General features: G+C 39.0%; 1 protein-coding gene across 1 annotated transcript in view; it reads right to left on the reverse strand.

Moving 5' to 3' along the window:
• The window catches only part of LOC140245782 (dedicator of cytokinesis protein 3-like), a 127,603-nt gene that overhangs the window by 59,481 nt on the left and 47,834 nt on the right, over nucleotides 1-20,288 (reverse strand). The window contains exons 10-23 of the mRNA XM_072325305.1: nucleotides 18,670-18,751; nucleotides 16,227-16,365; nucleotides 14,490-14,565; nucleotides 13,488-13,594; nucleotides 11,788-11,913; nucleotides 10,703-10,821; nucleotides 9,403-9,574; nucleotides 8,902-8,999; nucleotides 7,926-8,097; nucleotides 5,509-5,606; nucleotides 4,890-4,973; nucleotides 4,083-4,183; nucleotides 3,436-3,567; nucleotides 167-275 (exon numbers count right to left, since the gene is read on the reverse strand). Coding sequence (XP_072181406.1) covers nucleotides 167-275; nucleotides 3,436-3,567; nucleotides 4,083-4,183; nucleotides 4,890-4,973; nucleotides 5,509-5,606; nucleotides 7,926-8,097; nucleotides 8,902-8,999; nucleotides 9,403-9,574; nucleotides 10,703-10,821; nucleotides 11,788-11,913; nucleotides 13,488-13,594; nucleotides 14,490-14,565; nucleotides 16,227-16,365; nucleotides 18,670-18,751 — 1,615 coding nt within the window. The remainder of the gene's footprint in view (nucleotides 1-166; nucleotides 276-3,435; nucleotides 3,568-4,082; nucleotides 4,184-4,889; nucleotides 4,974-5,508; nucleotides 5,607-7,925; nucleotides 8,098-8,901; nucleotides 9,000-9,402; nucleotides 9,575-10,702; nucleotides 10,822-11,787; nucleotides 11,914-13,487; nucleotides 13,595-14,489; nucleotides 14,566-16,226; nucleotides 16,366-18,669; nucleotides 18,752-20,288) is intronic.

A 20,288-nucleotide genomic window follows, 5' to 3' on the forward strand; every position in this document is an offset into this window, starting at 1 on the left:
CATTACTGTCATCATTACCATCACCATCATCACTACCATCATCACCACCATCATCACCATCATTATCATCATCATCATCATTACCATCATCAACATCATCATAAACATCATCATCAACATTATCGCTTTGCATGAATAAAACAATTTGGCAACAGGGAGGAATTACCTGATAACCTTCCAGTTTTTCATTGTCCTTCTGCATGAGGGAGTTGATTGACTGAAAGAGGTTCCGAATCGCGTCTTGCATGTCACCATCGTGAATGTCACCAGTGGCCCTATGATGCAATGTTACATTAAAACTGTTACCCCCAGGCATTGGTACCATAATTTGATGGTAATTGAGCTTACTTCCAAAAAGACCTTGCTACAAAATATATTCAGGATATCCTTACATCACTGAGTCCCTTTGATTGTCTAGCCATTAGAATGCCTTATTTAACTACAAGAGGAAAACCTTACATATATCTTAAATACATTTTCAGTAACAAGTAAATCCACTATTTCAAATGGACAGAACAAGACGCATGGAGAAAATGACACAGGCACAGAGTAAAGTACAGGTAAGAGCAAGAGACAGAAGGATTTGAGGATGTAAAAATTTGTTTGTTTGTGCAAGAAATACTAGCCATAGTGGTCCAGCTGACACAATATGCATAGCATAAGTACTTATAAAAAAATGCAGTAAAACTTGTCTCAGACACAGACCTTGAATGATGCACATATGTATGACATATAGCCTTATTGGACACTTAACCTCTACACATACTACATCTGTAAATGTAGATCACAAAAATTGCTAACTTCTATTCACAAAATCATATTTACAATGTACTAGTCTAATACAGCAAAAAGTCTCTCTATCAGGTTTGACTGTGTTAAGAGCCATCATTGTCATACAGAGTTCCCTTTCATACCACAAAGCCCTGCTATGAAACCCTTTTCACACTGAAAACCCATACTACAAGATCCTTTCCCCACTGAAAACCAGACAAGACCATTTTCACACTGAAAAGTCCTGCTCTAAGACCCTTTTCAGACTGAAAAGCCCTGCTACAATACCCTTTTCACAATGAAAAGCCCTGCTGTATAACTATTTTCACACTGCAAAGCCTTGCTAGAAGACACTTTTCATATTGGAAAGCCCTACTACAAGACCCTTTTCACACTGGAAAGCCCTGCAACAGGACCCTTTTGACACCAAAAATGCCCTTCCGCAAGACCCTTTTCACGCTGAAATGCCCTGCTACAAGACCCTTTTCACACTTACAAAGAAAACAAGGAAAAGTAGAAATTACGCAGTGCGTAATATATGTCCCCGCCGGAAGTAGCATTTTGTAGCAAAATGTGCAATACAGGTCAAAAATCAAGGTCAAAGGTCAAAGATGTCAAAGGTCAAAATTCTGTGTAGAAGTTTTGAAGCCCTCACCTAGTGCCATCACATAAAGCAAACGGAATCGAAATCGGGTTAGAAATGGCGAAGGAGTAGCATTTTGTAGCCAATGTACAATACAGGTCAAAAATCAAGGTCAAAGGTCAAAGAAGGCAAAGGTCAAAATTCTGTGTAGAAGTTTTGAAGCCCTCACCTAGTGCCATCACATAAAGCAAACGGAATCGAAATCGGGTTGGAAATGGCGAAGGAGTAGCATTTTGTAGCCAATGTACAATACAGGTCAAAAATCAAGGTCAAAGGTCAAAGAAGGCAAAGGTCAAAATTCTGTGTAGGAGTTTTGAAGCCCTCACCTAGTGCCATCACATAAAGCAAACGGAATCGAAATCGGGTTAGAAATGGCGAAGGAGTAGCATTTTGTAGCCAATGTACAATACAGGTCAAAAATCAAGGTCAAAGGTCAAAGAAGGCAAAGGTCAAAATTCTGTGTAGAAGTTTTGAAGCCCTCACCTAGTGCCATCACATAAAGCAAACGGAATCGAAATCGGGTTGGAAATGGCGAAGGAGTAGCATTTTGTAGCAAAATGTACAATATAGGTCAAAAATCAAGGTCAAAGGTCAAAGAAGGCAAAGGTCAAAATTCTGTGTAGAAGTTTTGAAGCCCTCACCTAGTGCCATCACATAAAGCAAACGGAATCGAAATCGGGTTAGAAATGGCGAAGGAGTAGCATTTTGTAGCAAAATGTACAATATAGGTCAAAGGTCAAGGTCAAAGGTCACGACTGAAATTCTGTGTAGAAGTTTCAAAGCTCCCTTGTAGTGCTATCATATAAAGCAAACAGAATTAAAATTGGCTCATAAATGACAGAGAAGTAGCAAATTGAAGACGCACACACGGACACAAGGACGGACACACGGACGGACACACACACGTACGGAGCCCGTTTCATAGTCCCCTGCTCGAACTCGTTCGGCGGGGACAAAAACCCTGCTATATATAAGACCACTTACACACTGAAAGCCTTGCTGCAAGACCTTTTTCACAATGAAAGGCCCTGCTACAGGACCCCTTTGACACCAAAAATGCCCTGCTGCAAGACCCTTGTCATAATGGAGAGACCTGCTGTGAGCAAAGACTAAGACACTACTCACAGCTTGTAGAGGATAAGACACTACTCACAGCTCGTAGAGGATAAGACACTACTCACAGCTTGTAGAGGATAAGACACTACTCACAGCTTGTAGAGGATAAGACACTACTCACAGCTCGTAGAGGATAAGACACTACTCACAGCTTGTAGAGGATAAGACACTACTCACAGCTCGTAGAGGATAAGACACTACTCACAGCTTGTAGAGGCTTAGACACTACTCACAGCTTGTAGAGGCTAAGACACTACTCACAGCTTGTAGAGGATAAGACACTACTCACAGCTTGTAGAAGATAAGACACTACTCACAGCTTGTAGAAGATAAGACACTACTCACAGCTTGTAGAGGATAAGACACTACTCACAGCTTGTAGAAGATAAGACACTACTCACAGCTTGTAGAAGATAAGACACTACTCACAGCTTGTAGAGGATAAGACACTACTCACAGCTTGTAGAGGATAAGACACTAATCACAGCTTGTAGAGGATAAGACACTACTCACACCTTGTAGAGGATAAGACACTACTCACAGCTTGTAGAGGATAAGACACTACTCACAGCTTGTAGAGGATAAGACACTACTCACAGCTTGTAGAGGATAAGACACTACTCACAGCTTGTAGAGGATAAGACACTACTCACAGCTTGTAGAGGATAAGACACTACTCACAGCTTGTAGAGGATAAGACACTACTCACAGCTTGTAGGGGATAAGACACTACTCACAGCTTGTAGAGGATAAGACACTACTCACAGCTTGTAGGGGATAAGACACTACTCACAGCTTGTAGAGGATAAGACACTACTCACAGCTTGTAGAGGATAAGACACTACTCACAGCTTGTAGAGGATAAGACACTACTCACAGCTTGTAGGGGATAAGACACTACTCACAGCTTGTAGAGGATGTGAGAACGGAAGATGAACTTGAAGAGGTACTGGAGTCCCTCCAGCATGTTGGATACATGTGCTGGCTTGTATGTCAGAGCCTTGTCGATGTACTGCATCATGTAATGAACCAAGAACCTGGGGGGAAAACATATTGTTGCCATATTATAAGCGAGATAGAAACAATAACTCAAACATGTCATATGGTTTACATATCCACATGCAGCAACATATGTGTTGTCTGTATCATCACATAGATTCATACACTTATAATCTGCTTGTGCACACACAGCATTCACACCGATTCACACCGGAGCTGTGCAGACATATAGATCTACATGTACTGTATAGGTGAGCTTTTTGTTTTCACTCCAGCTATACCAGAAGTCAAGCGATGTATACCTGATCATAAGAATAGAAAGAGAAAGCCATTTTATATATATATATATATATATATATATATATTTTTTTTTTTTTTTTGGGGGGGGGGGGTTAGAATATCATCATGTCATTCAACCCAACCTCTGTATGTTTGTACGACTGATCTTGACTTTGGAATGAAGTAAGAAGTAACTGCTGGCAGTTTTAATAGAACTTCAATTGGATGTTTGGGCAATGATTCCAAAGAGATAACATAGCAATCCCATACTCACTGGTGTGCTAGTGTGCTGACAAAATGTTTCTCTATGTACGAGTCTAGGACGGTAGTGAAAGACTTGAACCTCTTCTCTCCCAGAACGCTGATAATATGTACCTGCACAGAAGGGAAAGAGAGAGGGAGATGAAAAAAAAACAAACAAACAATAACAACATTGCATAATCACTGTAATACTATTCTACAAATTCCAGTCATGTTACATTGCATGGAATACCAATCAGCAATAACAGACTAATGAAAAGTTCTCATTACTTCAAAAAGTTGCTGAACGTGTGTCCAAAAAAAAAAATCCTTTTCTGTTTGATTACTGCTTCTCACTTCAATTTGAAGTCAACCTACAGAACAAGAGCACCAGCTTCTCAGCAGAGGAAAAAAAAAATCCATGTAATGTGGTTTTCATATTACATTTCACGCAATTTGTTACTTTATCAGCCAAGGAAACAGGTTCAAGATGACCTGCATCAACACACCAAAATGACTACAAACATATTGCTTTGGTTTGCTTGGTTCCATGGCATTTGCTCCTGTAACAATTGCTCTCATAAAATACCTGCATGCTAAGTCACACATAAATTCCACCCACAAACATAACCTTAACCCTAATCCTCACATCAAACTAAACCTAAAACCCTATCACAACCCCAACCCTAAGTCCTTGGAGAAAATAAGACTAGAGTAACTGTCGCAGGAGCAAATGTCGTACCACTAGTTTGCTTTAATAGATGGAAGAGATAAATAGTGTGGCATGATGTCCCACGTCCAGGACAGAGACGACACTAAGACAAGACTTGCTGAAACTCACCAGAGACTCAAATATGTGGCGGCCGTACTCCTCTGTCCTCTCGTCTAGGATAGAGAAGAGCGCATCCAGGATGTCTTGGAGAACCTGCATCAGAAGGTAGAGAGTTTTCATCAGTAGATGTCAGATTTGAGAAACATACAGACTCATTCAGACAACAAATTCGAGCCTCATTTTATAACTGACAGTAATTGCAACTGTGAAGACTCTTAGTTTGGGGTTCATGCAGTTAGTATGCAATGCACATAGGGACCCTAATTTGTCATGTTCATGGTAGATTCCCCACAATTTTCTCCTTAGAGTACGATTGTCTTTGCATTAGAATTTTCAAAGAGAAAATAAAGCGCAACTTATATTTCTCACTGCCAGATCATGAACGAGATTCGATAGAATCTGCCTAAAATAAGCGTACATGTAAATCAATTTTCTTCAATAGGTATTTTGAGCACAAAATAATAATGAAAGCTTGCCTGGATCAATGTCATTGTATTTTCACTCAGAAGATTTAGGCAAGTGTACCAGGCAACTTCCTAAAAGAATTTGCTTATTTTTCCTTCCCTGGACATTTGACCAGGAGAATGTGGTCAATTAACCGGGAGAATGAAGGATGGATGTGTCTTACCCTGACGATGTCTTGACCATTAACGCTTGTCAACTTTTCCAAGATGGTGTGGAGTCTATCTGGGTGTTGTCTCCACTTCAGCAGTCCAAGGAGATTGACTGGTGGGGGAGGGAAAGGGAAGGAGCAGGGAGATAAAAATGTGAATGCCCGGTAGTTCAAACTCATACTGTTTCCTTGGCTTCCATTCCAAATATCAAGAAATTACAGCGATCATAAGACAACACTGAAGAATGTTTTTTTTCTACATGATGAATAAGAGCTTGAGCTTTCAAAGTGCTGCAACAACAACAACAAATCCTATGATAGGTTCTAATTTCTAAAATAAGTTTATGTCAAGGTGCAGCTTCGAGGTACGTGAAAACATAGCACACCTGGGCCCTGTTTCATAAAGCTGTTCGCAAAGTTACAAACGACTTACGAACGACTGGTGATCAGTTCTGATGTGCTATACTTATCAGAATTTCAATAATTCAGGACAAGAACTGATCACCATTCGTAAGTCGTTTGTAACTTTATGAACAGCTTTATAAAACACCCCCCGGTGTCAAGAGGACCAATGTTCCCCCATGAATGGCAATGAAGAAGAAAAAAAGAGTTCAAGGGCTAGATGAATTTATCTGTGAATGATTGGTTTTATGGGAGAATAGATCACATGAAGAAGGTATGAGTAAGAAGAGGCCGAGAACAGTGAATATTGGAATACCAGTTTCCGCTTTGCTCCCTACCCACCCTTTGTAGTACCTTTTTTTTTTTTAAGATATGATGCAGTTTTGACAGTTAAGTTTTTATGAAGACAGAACATTGGTCATATGACAGTAATGGTACAGCAGAGGTTTGATGCGATCCAACTATTGTGTTGCAGTTTCGACAAGTGACATGAAGCATCATGTAAAGAGGGATTGTCAAACGCATCAAATCCGAAGTTTCAGTTTCCAAGAGGTGTTAATGTCAAAAAGATACATGAGAAATCTCAAATTTAACTTCTCCTGGCAGTCTCCCATTCAGGTCCATTAAAGGTGGGAGATCTCATTTTGAAACAAGTTTAAAGCTTCTACTGCCAGTGTCTTGGTGTCTATATTTCAAAGTACTTGTATCATGACATGACCTCAGAATAAAGATTTAGTAAAGCAGTATGGCCCTGTATCAATGTAAATACAGTGCACTCCTGTTATAATAAACATGGCCATAATCAGACTCTTGTTACAAAAAAGTAAAAATTCAAGTCCAAAATTTATTACCTGTATATCTTTACATACTTTATTGTTTGGCAGTTACAAAATTTCAATATAATGAAAGAAAACTGCCGGTCCCAAGAACATCGTTTTCAACGAGAGCAAAAACAAACCATTGCTTCAGTAACACATCACAATTTCTCACATGATGAACATGGATATTGGTATTGGTCATGTTCGAGGGCTAAAAAGTGAATCAAACTGTACCGTACTGTACCACACCGTACCCTGCCAGATTGGGAATGTTCAAGGGCTCTGTGGAGATAGCATACCTCATGAGCTACTTTGGACCATTTTGTGTTTAAGTGCTCTCTGACACTATACAATGTGGTATGGTATGCTTTTGGAACATATCGGAAAGTGGTCCACTTTGGCACGGTACAGTACGATACACTTTGGGAGTGTTCGAGTGCTTCTCTGGCATGGGTACGGTGGTTCGGTGTGCTTTAGGAGAGTTTTAATACACTCATTATGAAAGAGAGGTAGATTTATATGGTGTACATAATCATGCCATCCTGTCATGCCTGACAACACAGATTTTTGCTATTCCACAGTATGCATGTCAAACTCAATGTGGAAAGGGCTAATTAGGTTCAGCTCACAAGCTGACATCCAACTCTCTTTGGTTTGAAGAAAGATTTCCATGAGCATCAATGACTTGATACCAACTGATACCAAAACCAAGATAACTCATTCACTGGTAATATCATATCCATGATATGTCAAAAACTTTATTTCTGTATCTGGAAATCACCTGGGGTAGCGCATGAGTATTTTACGATAACATTCATGACAAATTTACTTTTGTATCAGAGCGCTCTTTTCAGCGCTTTATATAAGGTGTGAAGTGCAGGCCAAGTGTGCGAGAGTCAAAACTGCTATATATAAATCATCCGACTTAGTTACTGCAATGAGCAGGGTGAACTTTATAGGTAAATAAGTCTGCTCAGTATACCTTCAAGGGAATGGGTGAACAGCACCAACTGCTTGAAATTCCTCTTTGTTGACAAGTACCTCTGCAATAGTCAGCAAACGATGTCAACTGAAGCCACATTAACGGAGCCAACAAACTACATCACGGGTCACTAAACTTTCAAATTACTTTCAGCACAGCTGCTACTCTCAATAACTTTCTACCAAGAGCTCACGACATGTGGTGGTCAAAGAAACAAGGATAGAACTTACTGTTCTGAGTGAGCTTAGTGGAGCAGATGACTGTGCGGACTTCAAATGTGTCTTTGTTGTTGTGCTCCAGTGCGTCGTTGCCGGGGTAGTTGCCCTTGACGACGAGGTCGGCCGTGCAGTAGGGCAGCTTGAGGTACTGGTCAGCATTACTGAAGTCATGGTGTTCAGAGCACTGTCATAAACAAATCAGTAAACTTTTGTGATATGATCTGCTAATTTTATTCTTATTATTTTATTATTATATTATTTTATTATATTATTTTCTTGACAATCAAAGGTTAAAGAGGTCTTATCCCACACTGTGATCTTAGGGCCAAAATATATGCTCATGACCTCAATCAATTATCTCATGTATACGTGAAACTGTCACAAGTGCATTTGAAGTTTTGGCTGGCTCAAAATAATACAAAAAATTGGTCCAGGGATGCCAACCTTGTGAACAGCATCGAAGCATTCTAAGGGCTGAAAAGTTTGTTTTTTTTTGGAAAAACAGTAATTATTACCTTACCTGCAATTGACATGTGTAGTGATACAACGTTGGAAAAGCTATATTTTCCATAAGACCTTCAGCATTTTAGGCAAAAAAAGTACAAAATACTGCAAAAAAGTAACAGTTGGCATCTCTGATGGTTAATTTAACTTGGTGCCTACATACATGTAAATGTTTTAGTCAGGTCATATAAATATCCTCTGGGCATAGTCTGTAGCTTAAGCCATTGAGGACTAGCTGATTTTGCTACAAAACACATTCCCCATAGACACTTGCCCACGTATACTCGGGACTCGTCCTAAACGGGTTAAACCAAGATGAGATATGTTTGCTGTAATGAGCATTACTTCCAGTCATTGTGCATGATTCAAGTGCTCAGTTCCATTGTGGTACCGCCACCCCCTGCCCCCCCCCCCCCCCATTTCACTCCAGACATGTCTCGCTAGAGCAGGAACCACTGTAAGCACTGGACTATAAGGAACTAACCTTGTAGACGAAGAGGGAGTGGATTCCATCTTCCACCGCCGTGCCATCTTTCTTCATAAGGGGCATGAAGGCCATGGCAAAAAGTCGCTTCTCCCTCTCTCGCTTTCCTGCACATAAACAAACCGAGGTCATCATCATCATACGTGAACAAAATTCATAACTGATCTTCACATCATCCTTGTGCAATGCCAATGAGTTGAATAAAAAAAAAATTGTTAAAATTGACTTAACCTGTTGAGGACAGACTGTTTTTACTGTAACACACATTTCCCACAGACACCTCCCCAAGTATTCTCAGGACTCCTCCTCAACGGGTTAAAAAAAAAAACGGACCTTTCACTTTTTGCGAACAAACTGCACATAATACCATAATGTATCCCCACTATGCTCGAAAGCAAATACAAGACATGTACTCTTTAATTGCCCCATGTATACAGCTGTGGACACATGTCAGCTTCTCTTTTGCACACAAGCAAAAATAGAAGCCTGAAGATTACGTACTGGGTTCACTAGAGCAGTGCCGAAACTCAAAGCGTAGATGGGTATCCTTGAAGGTCTCCATGGGGACATTAAGTCGCACAATCTCGTTCCACCGCGGCGACATGTTGCGACGGTACACCACAGAGCGATATTCTTTCTCCGGTGGTTCGTCATCTACGAGACATATGCAGGGCTTGGTGCATTCGGGTAAAGAGAAAGGAGAGATTTCTGCTAATCGGACTCACAAGAGGAGAAAAATTATTGAAAATATCCAAAAGTAAAATAAGGAAAAAAAAGAGTGAAAAATGAAGACGAAAAGAAAGAGCACATTGAAAAAAAAACAAAGTATACAAAGATATACAGCCATAATTTGGGGACCTAGACTTTAACTCCATCATAAAGAAATTTTGTTATAACTATGTTCATTATAACAGGTGCGCACTGTACAATGGTTGTTTCAAAATATGGATAAACATCATGCTGAAATTAATATTTCGTTCAATGTGCGACCCAATCTTCATTTGGAGAGTGAGGAAAAACAGAAATAGGATTGCAGTAAATGACGTCTTCTTTCAGCATGGCCTTTTTTGTTGAGCCTCTGGTGTTCAGATTTTCCTCTATCAGTCTGCTGATGAGACATGTAGCACGATGTTGAATAAATAAATACAGACCCACTCTAAGGAGCTCTTTTATAAAGGAAAGCATTTGTGGGCAGAATCTATGGATGACAGATAGCCCTACCAAGAGTAATGCCGTCCTGACACTTGCATTAATTTGGCTTCTGCACTGCCCCACATTAATGGCACATACGTAGTCCATTTTTGGTCATGTCAAATTTATGAATATTTCACAAATGCATAATCTTCAGGTCACATTGACACATCATGTTTACACCATACTTACGCATTGTTCACGTATTGGTGTTCATTGCCACGTTATACTTGAAGTGGCCATTTTTTAAATTCTTTTCGGTAACAGGACTTAGTTTAACTGGTTCATGTATTGCTGCACTGCCCTGCATATGGCACGGGCTGGATCAGCTAGTCTGCGCATAGGTTGCACATAGTTCATGGAGGTTTCGGCATAGTTCACAAAGGGTACACACAAGTTGCCTAAAAGTTTAATAGTCATGCCAAAATTTTGAGCACGTTGAAAATATCATCATGCATTGCCCGCATTGGCCAGCATCCTCCCACACACTGCCATGACTGTTTCCCACAATAGCACAAATGGTACGTGCCAATGCACAAACCATACACAAAACCCAAATGTATGCAAGTGTCAGTGTGACTTAACAAACTTTCTTGCCACCCAGTCTCACCAGTTTCTGCCATTTATCATCGATGACGCAGATTGTGACCTCTATATTGCGAAACTCTTTCTTCCTGTCAGTGAACTCTGCTCGTTCCAGTGAGATGAATAAGTCATTCCTCAAGTCATCTAAGAAAATACCAAAATATCACATAAATCAATCTATAAAATGTCACATGGAGAGAAAAATAGCCATGCTGTGCCATGTTCAAATTCTTCATCATCAAAAGTGACGCAATTTACTATATAAGATACAAATCATTTTGTTGGTATCGTAACAATGACAATTTTAACAGGACATGCTTCAGTACAGTAGGGCTCTGATCCTTGAAGACACTTACAAAACATTCAAAATAACTTGCAACTGTCAAAGCAACAGATGAAGTGTTCACAGAGGATCAGCAGTAGCCATCCTCAAACTAAGGTCTTGTGACTTTTGCCCAGTATAATGTCACACTTACAATTGGGGGATTCCAAGCATGGCAAGACAGTTTGCGAGTACTGAGTTCATAACATCACTTGCTTTGCAGCGAAGAAATTTCTGTCATGAAGACGTGTCATTCAACACACATTGTAAACACATAAAACCAGTAAAAATGGCAATGATATCAGCTCCATTGTAATAACAGTGATAAAATAGTGGTGTCACAGTCAGACGCACAGCCACTAGAGTATATACATGTAGCTTGCGCTGCAGGATACTAACATGTATAAAAGGAAAGAACATGTATTCCGCTTATAACCAACACTTCTCTAAGGGTGAGTAGCTTTCTAAACAAACTTCAAAGGAGCATGCAGACTGATCAGTAACAAATAGCAATTCTCTTGTATATCAGTCTATTCTTTTTTGTCTGTTTCTGGCAAGTTTGAAAATCATACTCTTTGTCTGTTTTAGCTAATGCTACCTTTACACAATGTTCCAGGAGGCCACAGCAACCCCATTTGCCTGAAACTTAGTGTCACATGGGAAGGAGAGATACAAGTATTCTCCTTCCTCCTCCCCTCCGTAATCTAATCTTACACATGTATTTGTTCCAGTCCTTGTCCAAAAAATTTGAGATAAAAGGTCTTGTCACCAGAGGGACGTTATATTACCTGGCATGATGATGTCACTGAAGCCCAGTTTGCGAGTGATGCTGGGACCTCTACTGAAGAGAAGATGTTTCTCCTTTCTCAATACCTCCATGTGTCCATGTAGGATCAATAGCTTCACAGTGATACCTGTATCAAAGTACAGAAATAAATACATATCCTCATGAGTGAAACTGAAAATAGATAAATATGCGGTATATAGATAATATTAAAATAGATTTGAAGGGATGGTGTAGTATTGGTAGAGATTAGGATTGTGTTCTTACCCCTTTGCGAGATACCAAGAAATCACTTATGAAATAGTACAGAGCATACCATTGTACGCGGAATTCAGAGTTTATTTGATGAAAATTGGTTTTGGAATGGCTGAGGCATCCACACCCAAAGTGAAACATAAAGATCATAATTAATTAAAGGCAGGTTCCATCTTTTATTAGGATCCGTCTATTTTGGATATCTCCGCCATTTCAAAACCAATTTCCATCAAATGAAAGTTAATTCCTCTTGGAATCACATGCTCTTTCAGGTTTTTTCTCATAATCTCACCAAAAAAAAAAAAGTGTTAGAAACCTAAAGTTAGGTCTCAACCAAAACTATACGATCCCTTAATAGCTAGAAATAAATAGATATATAAAGATATATAAATAAACTTGATGATTATGACAAGAGGAAATCAATAGTAATTATCGAATGACTGAGAGAAAAGACACTGTTACTATCATTGCTATTACGGCACAAAGCTAACCATATGATCCCGATTAACTTCAGTGGGAATGATGATTACGAGTACCAAAATTTGCTGTAACAAAGATTTTCTGGGCTATTTTCAATGCTTAAATCAAAATCTCAACCCATTCACTTTAATGATTGGAATATGCTTTGGCTGGAACACTTCCATTGTCCCTGATTAATGTTTAAAATTGATGACTAAATCCACAGAAACAATCACAAGGATTTCCTTTCCTTCCAAAAATGGTTATTGTCTACGCAATCCAAGATAGACTCTGCTGATTGTGCAGTCTACACATAATCATGCTGCTGGGCAGTAGGATGTAGTTTTTAGGGACTACACAGTAGTGTGGCACTGTGTTGCGCTTCTACTCAAGGATGCACTTTAGTGCGAATGTGGAGAGTGACTTTCCCCAGTAGCAGTTCTTCAGATGTTACATATGTAAAGAAATGGGCAAACATGTATTCACCACCAAGTTTCTCATTGTACATATTGTTTACTGGAATGGTGAAATGAAAAACATTGAAGTCAACAGTGCTGCCTATTCCTCATTGTATTTCACTGCATTTAGAACAAAAGGAACAACATCATAAATGGTAGACACAACAGCAGCAACAATTCTTTTGTTGTTACATTGATTGTGATTATGATTGCGATGATGATGATGATAAAGCTGATGATGATGATGATGATCACCCCATCATGCCTCTCACTTTAAGCCAGTATGTTTTGCAGAGCGTTTCTGCATGAAAGCAGCTATTTCAGATGGATAAACTGCAACAAATACAGATGTGCATTTGAACTGCTCCGTGAGCATAAACGCATCACTTTAGAGCTATCAATTTCTCCCATTTGTCACGACCGTGCTTTAGAAGCGAAACTTGGCAGGATCCCTGTAAGTGTGAGTGTAGTTTCCCACAACTCAATAGGGCTGGAGTTGTGATTGGTACGAGAACAGAAAGCGTGAACTTACCGACACCGTTGGCAGCGTTTGCGCCACCCTTCCTTCCAGTATTCCGAATCAGTTGCTCGTGCAGCGTTGCAAAATCCTTCTCATTGTCCTGGTTGTCTTTGAGTGAGCTGGAAAATGTATTGAAGAGGAAATGTGACACTGTACAGTCTCAATATCCATAGCAATGCAAATGTGAAACTTTCTTTAGAGCAAGATATTCATCATCTCAAAAACATCAGAACTGTCATTTATTTGCATTTGTGCATGCACAAAAGAGTAGAGAATACAAACAATTCAACTGATTGTGAATATTTCAAAGCATATCGGGCAGAATGTTGTGATATGATAAACTCACAAAGTCTTTAATACAATACTGGAAACAGATTTTCAAATTCATTAATCATTCATTTACATAGAACTAAACTGTGGGCACGCTGCTATTGATATAGTGATTTGGAGTTTATATGAAAGTACTTTTGTTAATTCACTTCAGCTTTATGACTGAAAAAAAAAAATACATGCCTTATAACTAGGCAGAGAATACAGCTCTTGATGAAATGTCAAAATGTTGAATCTACCCATAATCTTTCTCTTGATAACTAATGGATATCATCAACAATGTTGCATATATGCTCTGCTTTTAATATTTTTGCCATAAAAAGATTACATGCTGTCATTCTACACTGTACAAATTTACATGCTTTTATTCTTGCCTACATTTAGCACTTGAATATTTGTGATAGGTTTATTGATAAAGTTTTTCAAACAAAAATGTTCATATGAATTAAAACTTGACACACAAAGAATCTCAATATTTATCTTGATTATTAATAACTCAATAGCTCTATCTACGTGTGTATTGATATGTGAGGTTAAATTTTTAGAGTTTCTATTGCTGATGTCAATCAATGAATTGATAAAGGGCTGGCAATAGATGATGAGGCAAGACAGAAAGGTGCACTGGAGTTCAGTGTGCCACCTTGTGAGAAAGGTTCAGTGGGTGATGCTCTGTGCTAAACTTACATTATCTTCATGACTTCCTCCTTCCCTCCTCGAGTGTCATCATCAAGCATGGTCAGAAAGTGGGATATTTTCAGCACTGGGATTCAAACACAGAGAGAGAGAATATTGGCAAAACACTGAATGAAATACTACACTGAAAGTGTAGTTATTGTTCAAGATATGAAAGGTGAGAATGCATTACATTTTTATTAATTACTTGTGTTGTTCAGCGTTGCTTTTCTTTCTCTGTTATTGAGGCAACAATGGGTATTTCGAGGGTGTAATCCTCTTGAGCACAATACCTGGGACAAATGATAAATGAGCACGGCAAACTTCCTCCTAAATTGTACATGAATGTACACAAAGACAGGTACAGGTGTTTATTTGGACAGGTAGAGACAGACATAAACAAGTACTAACACATCCCACGCAAATGCATCAACACTTATTGAGCACTGGTATCAAATGTTACAAAGGGGAAAAAAAGTTCTTGCCACCTCAAAACTTACTCAATATGTACACAGGTTTCTTTAAGATGAACATACTTGAAATGGAATCATACTCTCTAATATTGCATACTTTAAACTCATCAGGACATGAAGAGATACCAAATTTTCCATACAACCTCTTGCAGAATCAGCGAGACCTGGCGGCTATGCAATAATCATAAATACAACCTGATTTCCAACACATGCACAGGTATGTTTAATTTTCCCTATCGCATATAACTGTCAAAACTCTGAAGGGCGGCGATGCTTTTTAATTTTCATATCTAAGAGTCGGCAATACTGTGCCAGTGGACTGCGAGAGCTCTATTTGAGCATTCACAAAAAATGAAGAGCACTACATCTGTCCCCAAACTACCATAGTTTTGTTGATTTTCTTCACAACTGATATGTGTTGGGCAAAGAAATATCAAGTTATATGATATGAAAATGTATTTCAATTGTGAAATGGCAATTTTTTAGTCATGATAAAAAGGGGAAAATTAGATGCCATTTACTGCATATTATACACTCTGTAGGTGCCTGCTGCACAGTAACTGCGCATTACCGGAAGTACATGAGTGAACCACCGAAAGTGTGAACCCACTTGACCGCCACATAATGCGGGTGGGTGCGTAAGGTCAGCCTCATTCGTTTGCACACAGCATACGGCCAGCGTACGGACCCGGCTGCTGGCGGCAAAATGCTTACATTTATATGTGATAAGGAGAATTGTAAGTGTCATGTGAGTAAACCCTCTTGTGTTCAACTTATCTCAAAAATAAAGTGTTTGGATGAAAAACAAATTATCATAAAGAGTTCTCTAGATTGGCCAAGAGTTAATGTTTCGTCGTGTAGAATTGCACAACACATTCACAAGTTCTATGAAATCCAATTTGCCAAGACTACAACGCTCCTACTTCAAGGACCAGGACTGCTTGCAATCAAATCTCAACCAAATTTCCTTGAAGGGACAATAGAGATCAAATCAATCAGTAAAGAGTGTGGCACATGCCTGGCTACGAAAGTACAGCTTGTCAAACTGCATTCACAACGACTGATACAAAGACAAGACACACATCCATGGCATTCATAGCTGAACGACATTAACATGTAGCTGTAACATTTATCCAATTACACACACTGTCGTACATGTTTTGAATTGATTGTAAGCGCTTTGGGCCTTGTGGGAAAAGCGCACTATAAATAATGGTAATAATAATAATAATAATGAACAAGAAAGGGAAAGATCCCAGTGGGGTGCTAAACTCACCCCCATATCCGTAGGGTCTCCTGTAGGTGAACGCCACTTGCCTCTTGGGGTCTACGTTACGGCCGGCCTGCATCTGGCCACATCGGATAATGTGACAGGTAAGATAGAGGTCGCGCTCCAAATCCTTACTGCTCAAGTCCTACTCAGGAAATAACAAGAGAAAAACAACAACAAAAAAGACAGCAAAAAGCAGTCAATTTCTTCATATTCAACATGTTGCCTCACAAGGACTTTCAAAGTACAACTGTATCTCACATCATTTACAGTTTGATTACCAATAAAATGTAGCCAAGATTGATGCCATCTTTGAGTTCTTTAGTCCTTTTCTCCTGAGAATCATCCCGTTTCTTAAAAGTAAACATAACATGAATCTGGTAGTACTATCTCACTCTACATATGCAATATATAATGTACATAAAAGGACATTGATTATAAGTTTACAGACTTGATAAATTATGTAGCATTTGACCCTTTTAGATGGAAACCAAGACATCACATCCACACTTCAAAACATCAAAACGTCTCCCCAAAATGATATTCACGTTCCGTGATTTGATCAAAATTTGTAATTTCTGATAGGCAAATCAACTTTGACAATAACACTATGCCCAGACAGTAGCATTTGAAAAACTATAAGAAAATAGTTTGCGATTCATGGGATACTAATATCCTGCTTCACATCCAAAGTTTGACATTCTGCTGTTAACCCTAACTAGAAATGTCGCTACAGCGACTGGTTATACCCCCGCCAAACAACATTTCATAAGCTTTGGTCAAAACAACATTTCATAAGCTTTGGTCAAAAAAACTGAGGAAGTAGTTAAATCCGCAAGATCTTTCCTTGATCTTCTGCCATTAATATGCCGTTACCATGGCAACGTACTTTCAGGTACTGTCGAAAAATGCGTCTTGCACATCTACAACCAAAGGCACACATCTGTACCAAGTTTCATGGAAATTGGGCAAAAACTGAGGAAGTAATTTGCAACACAAAATTTTCCATCATTTTGGCTCATAATATGTGAGCTGTTACCATGGCAACATACTTTTTGTCACTGTCAAGAAATGTGTCATGCTGACCTTATATCCTAAGACAAACATTCAATATGAATTCCATGAGAATTGGAAGAACACTGATGAAGCAGCTTTGCCATGAAGCATTTTGCCCTATATTTTACCAATAACATGCCGTTACCATGGCAACGCACTTTTTGCCACTGCGGAAGTATGTGTCTTGCACATTAACATATTCAGATGAACATCTGTACCTAATTTCATAAAAATTGATCAAAAACTGTGGGAGGAGTTCGCGACGCAAGATTTGTACCCATTTTTGCCCATAATATGCCGTTACCATGGCAACGTACTTTTGGGTACTGTCAAAAAATACATCTTGCACATCTACAACCCAAGGCACACATCTGTGCCAAGTTTTATGGGAATCGGTTGAAAACTGAGGAAGTAGTTCGCGACGCAAGATTTGCAACGGACCGACCGCCCGACCGCCCGACCGCCCGACCGTCCGCTGATTCCTATATACCCCCTTCAAACTTCGTTTGGCGGGGGTATAACTAGGCCGGGCTATTTTAATAGGTAGCTGATAGAGCCGGGGGGGGGGGGGGGGGATCTCGGCCGTCAACCACGCAATCGCGACGAAAATTGGCACACACGTTGCCTATGACGTAATCTAAAGTACCATGAAGTTAATTTTCAAAAAAATTATCATTTATGCTAAGTTATGCTGATTTATGCACAACGATGCATAAAATCAGACAATTTGGTATAAATCACTAAACAAAGCTCAAAACAGGCACATTTTTTGTGTAAATATTCTTTTTAGTGTCCTTAGCAAATGGAGAGAAAAAAAATTGTGCTATCAGAAAAAATTTCTGAAGTATTTTATTGTTTTTTGAATTTCTTATGAATTTCCTTGTTTTTTTCGACTTTATGTTTTCCATTGTTTTTTCAATGAAATTTGTCTGCGACATTGTTCCGAACAAGAAAATATGTTATTAATTGATTTTAATCAATAAAACCCCAAAATAATCATGCTTTTTATGAAATTTGCCTGTAAGCACAGTTTGCATTGAAATTGCACACGAATTCACGTTTTTGAGCAATTTTTGGTCTGACATGCACGTACATACACTGTATCTATGCGCAACTTCGGAACCGCGCCCCCAGGCATCGCAAATTTGGTGTCAAAAGATGCGAGAGACTCGAAAGAAAAAAGTCACGAAACGTCGCGGTGATAGCTTTTCGCGATAGGAACGCGGAACTTCATGGTACTAACGCCCAGTTAGGGTTAAAGAATATTGATGTTTTAGGCTCATATCATATAAAGCTTTCATACAAAAATGCATCAAAACATGTGGTAAAATTCGGGGAAAATTTTGTGCCGACAGAGTGCCCTGATGTGGACGAAGCAATGACAGACACTCACGGTGAAAATGGTGACGAGGTTCCCAATCTTCTCCACATTGAGAGGAGCACCCTGCTTGTTGAACTTGGCAAGAAACCTCTCCCTGGAAATGAAGAGCATCAAATAATTCAAATTGGGGCTCTTGGGGTGGTGGAATTGGGTTTCCTCTCTGTGGACAGCTCCTAATGCTCTTATCTTTCAGTAATGTGCAGCATGAGCTTGACTCTCTACTAAACAAAAATTCTGCAAATCCGTGCATGCATTTCCGTTGCTAATGAATTCCAAGGAAGTAACAAAGATTGACAGTATCACGCATACACTCTCAAGTACACGTATTGTCAATATATACAATAACAGCATGTATATATGTAGATATATATTCATATCTGTAAACATACATTCATAAAAAATATGTATTTACATAAACATGTATATACATACATACATACATACACATATCCACACAGACATCAGTACAGACATTATTTTCATTACAAATCATTAGGGCAAGAATAATACTATATAATTCACCTGTTACAAAGAGACAATGAATGTTTATCTCCAGTAAACTGTAAACATAAAATACTTTCTGTTGTACGGGTGTTCCATTTATGTTGATTGAGAGACCATTTCTATGTTTATTTAATCCAGAGTATGTCTCTTTCAGGGTTGCCACTCTTAAGTATGATTTCATGTAAACATGCATGGTGCATGTATCCGTCGAGCCAAAGCTTTTCTTTATGACAGCAAAATGAAAGAACCATCCTGGTTTAGTACTCAGACTCATTTCCTTCTGATTAATTGAAATGAGAGTTTCAGTTTCACGACAGCCATAACTGCTATGGATGGTCGCCTGTAGATTGAGACCTTCACAGTGTGCTCCCGCTAAAATGTATGCTGCTAAATCAAGGGCCAACTCAGTGCCAAAGTCTCGACACTGTTTGTCACAAGTAAACATTACTGTGCCCATCTAGACAGCTGCCCTGGAAGCATAAATTTAAAGGCTACTGCGAGGATGCTGCTTTAGCTATATGACAGTTACACTAGTCATAAGCATATATCACAGCTGTCTGCATATAAAAATATTCCTACAAACTCCTCAAAAGGACATCATATGTGCACTTTTTTTTTTTTTTTTTTGCCAGGGTGACATTTTGTATCAATGCATTCTCAATGCATTTGATGAATGTCGTGTGGTATATCGCCCGCCCTTGCATGCACCTTGTCGCAACCACTGAGAAATTTGAACAGTTCATTTGAATGATACATATCTCACTGCCTTCGAGAGTGCACAGAATGAAACAATATTTATTTCAGGTTATTCATGGCATAAGACAATGAATGATAACAAATTGTCAAAATCAGACATCACAAACATTTTATCCTTCATATGACTGAAACAAGGAAAAGTAGAAATTACGCGGTGCGTAATATATGTCCCCGCCGGAAGTAGCATTTTGTAGCAAAATGTGCAATATAGGTAAAAAATCAAGGTCAAAGGTCAAAGAAGTCAAAGGTCAAAATTCTGTGTACAAGTTTTGAAGCCCTCACCTAGTGCCATCACATAAAGCAAACGGAATCAAAATCGGGTTAGAAATAGCGAAGGAGTAACATTTTGTAGCAAAATGTACAATATAGGT

The sequence above is a fragment of the Diadema setosum genome, chromosome 2 (assembly GCF_964275005.1).
Source record: "Diadema setosum chromosome 2, eeDiaSeto1, whole genome shotgun sequence".
In the NCBI taxonomy this organism is placed as follows: Eukaryota; Metazoa; Echinodermata; class Echinoidea; order Diadematoida; family Diadematidae; genus Diadema; species Diadema setosum.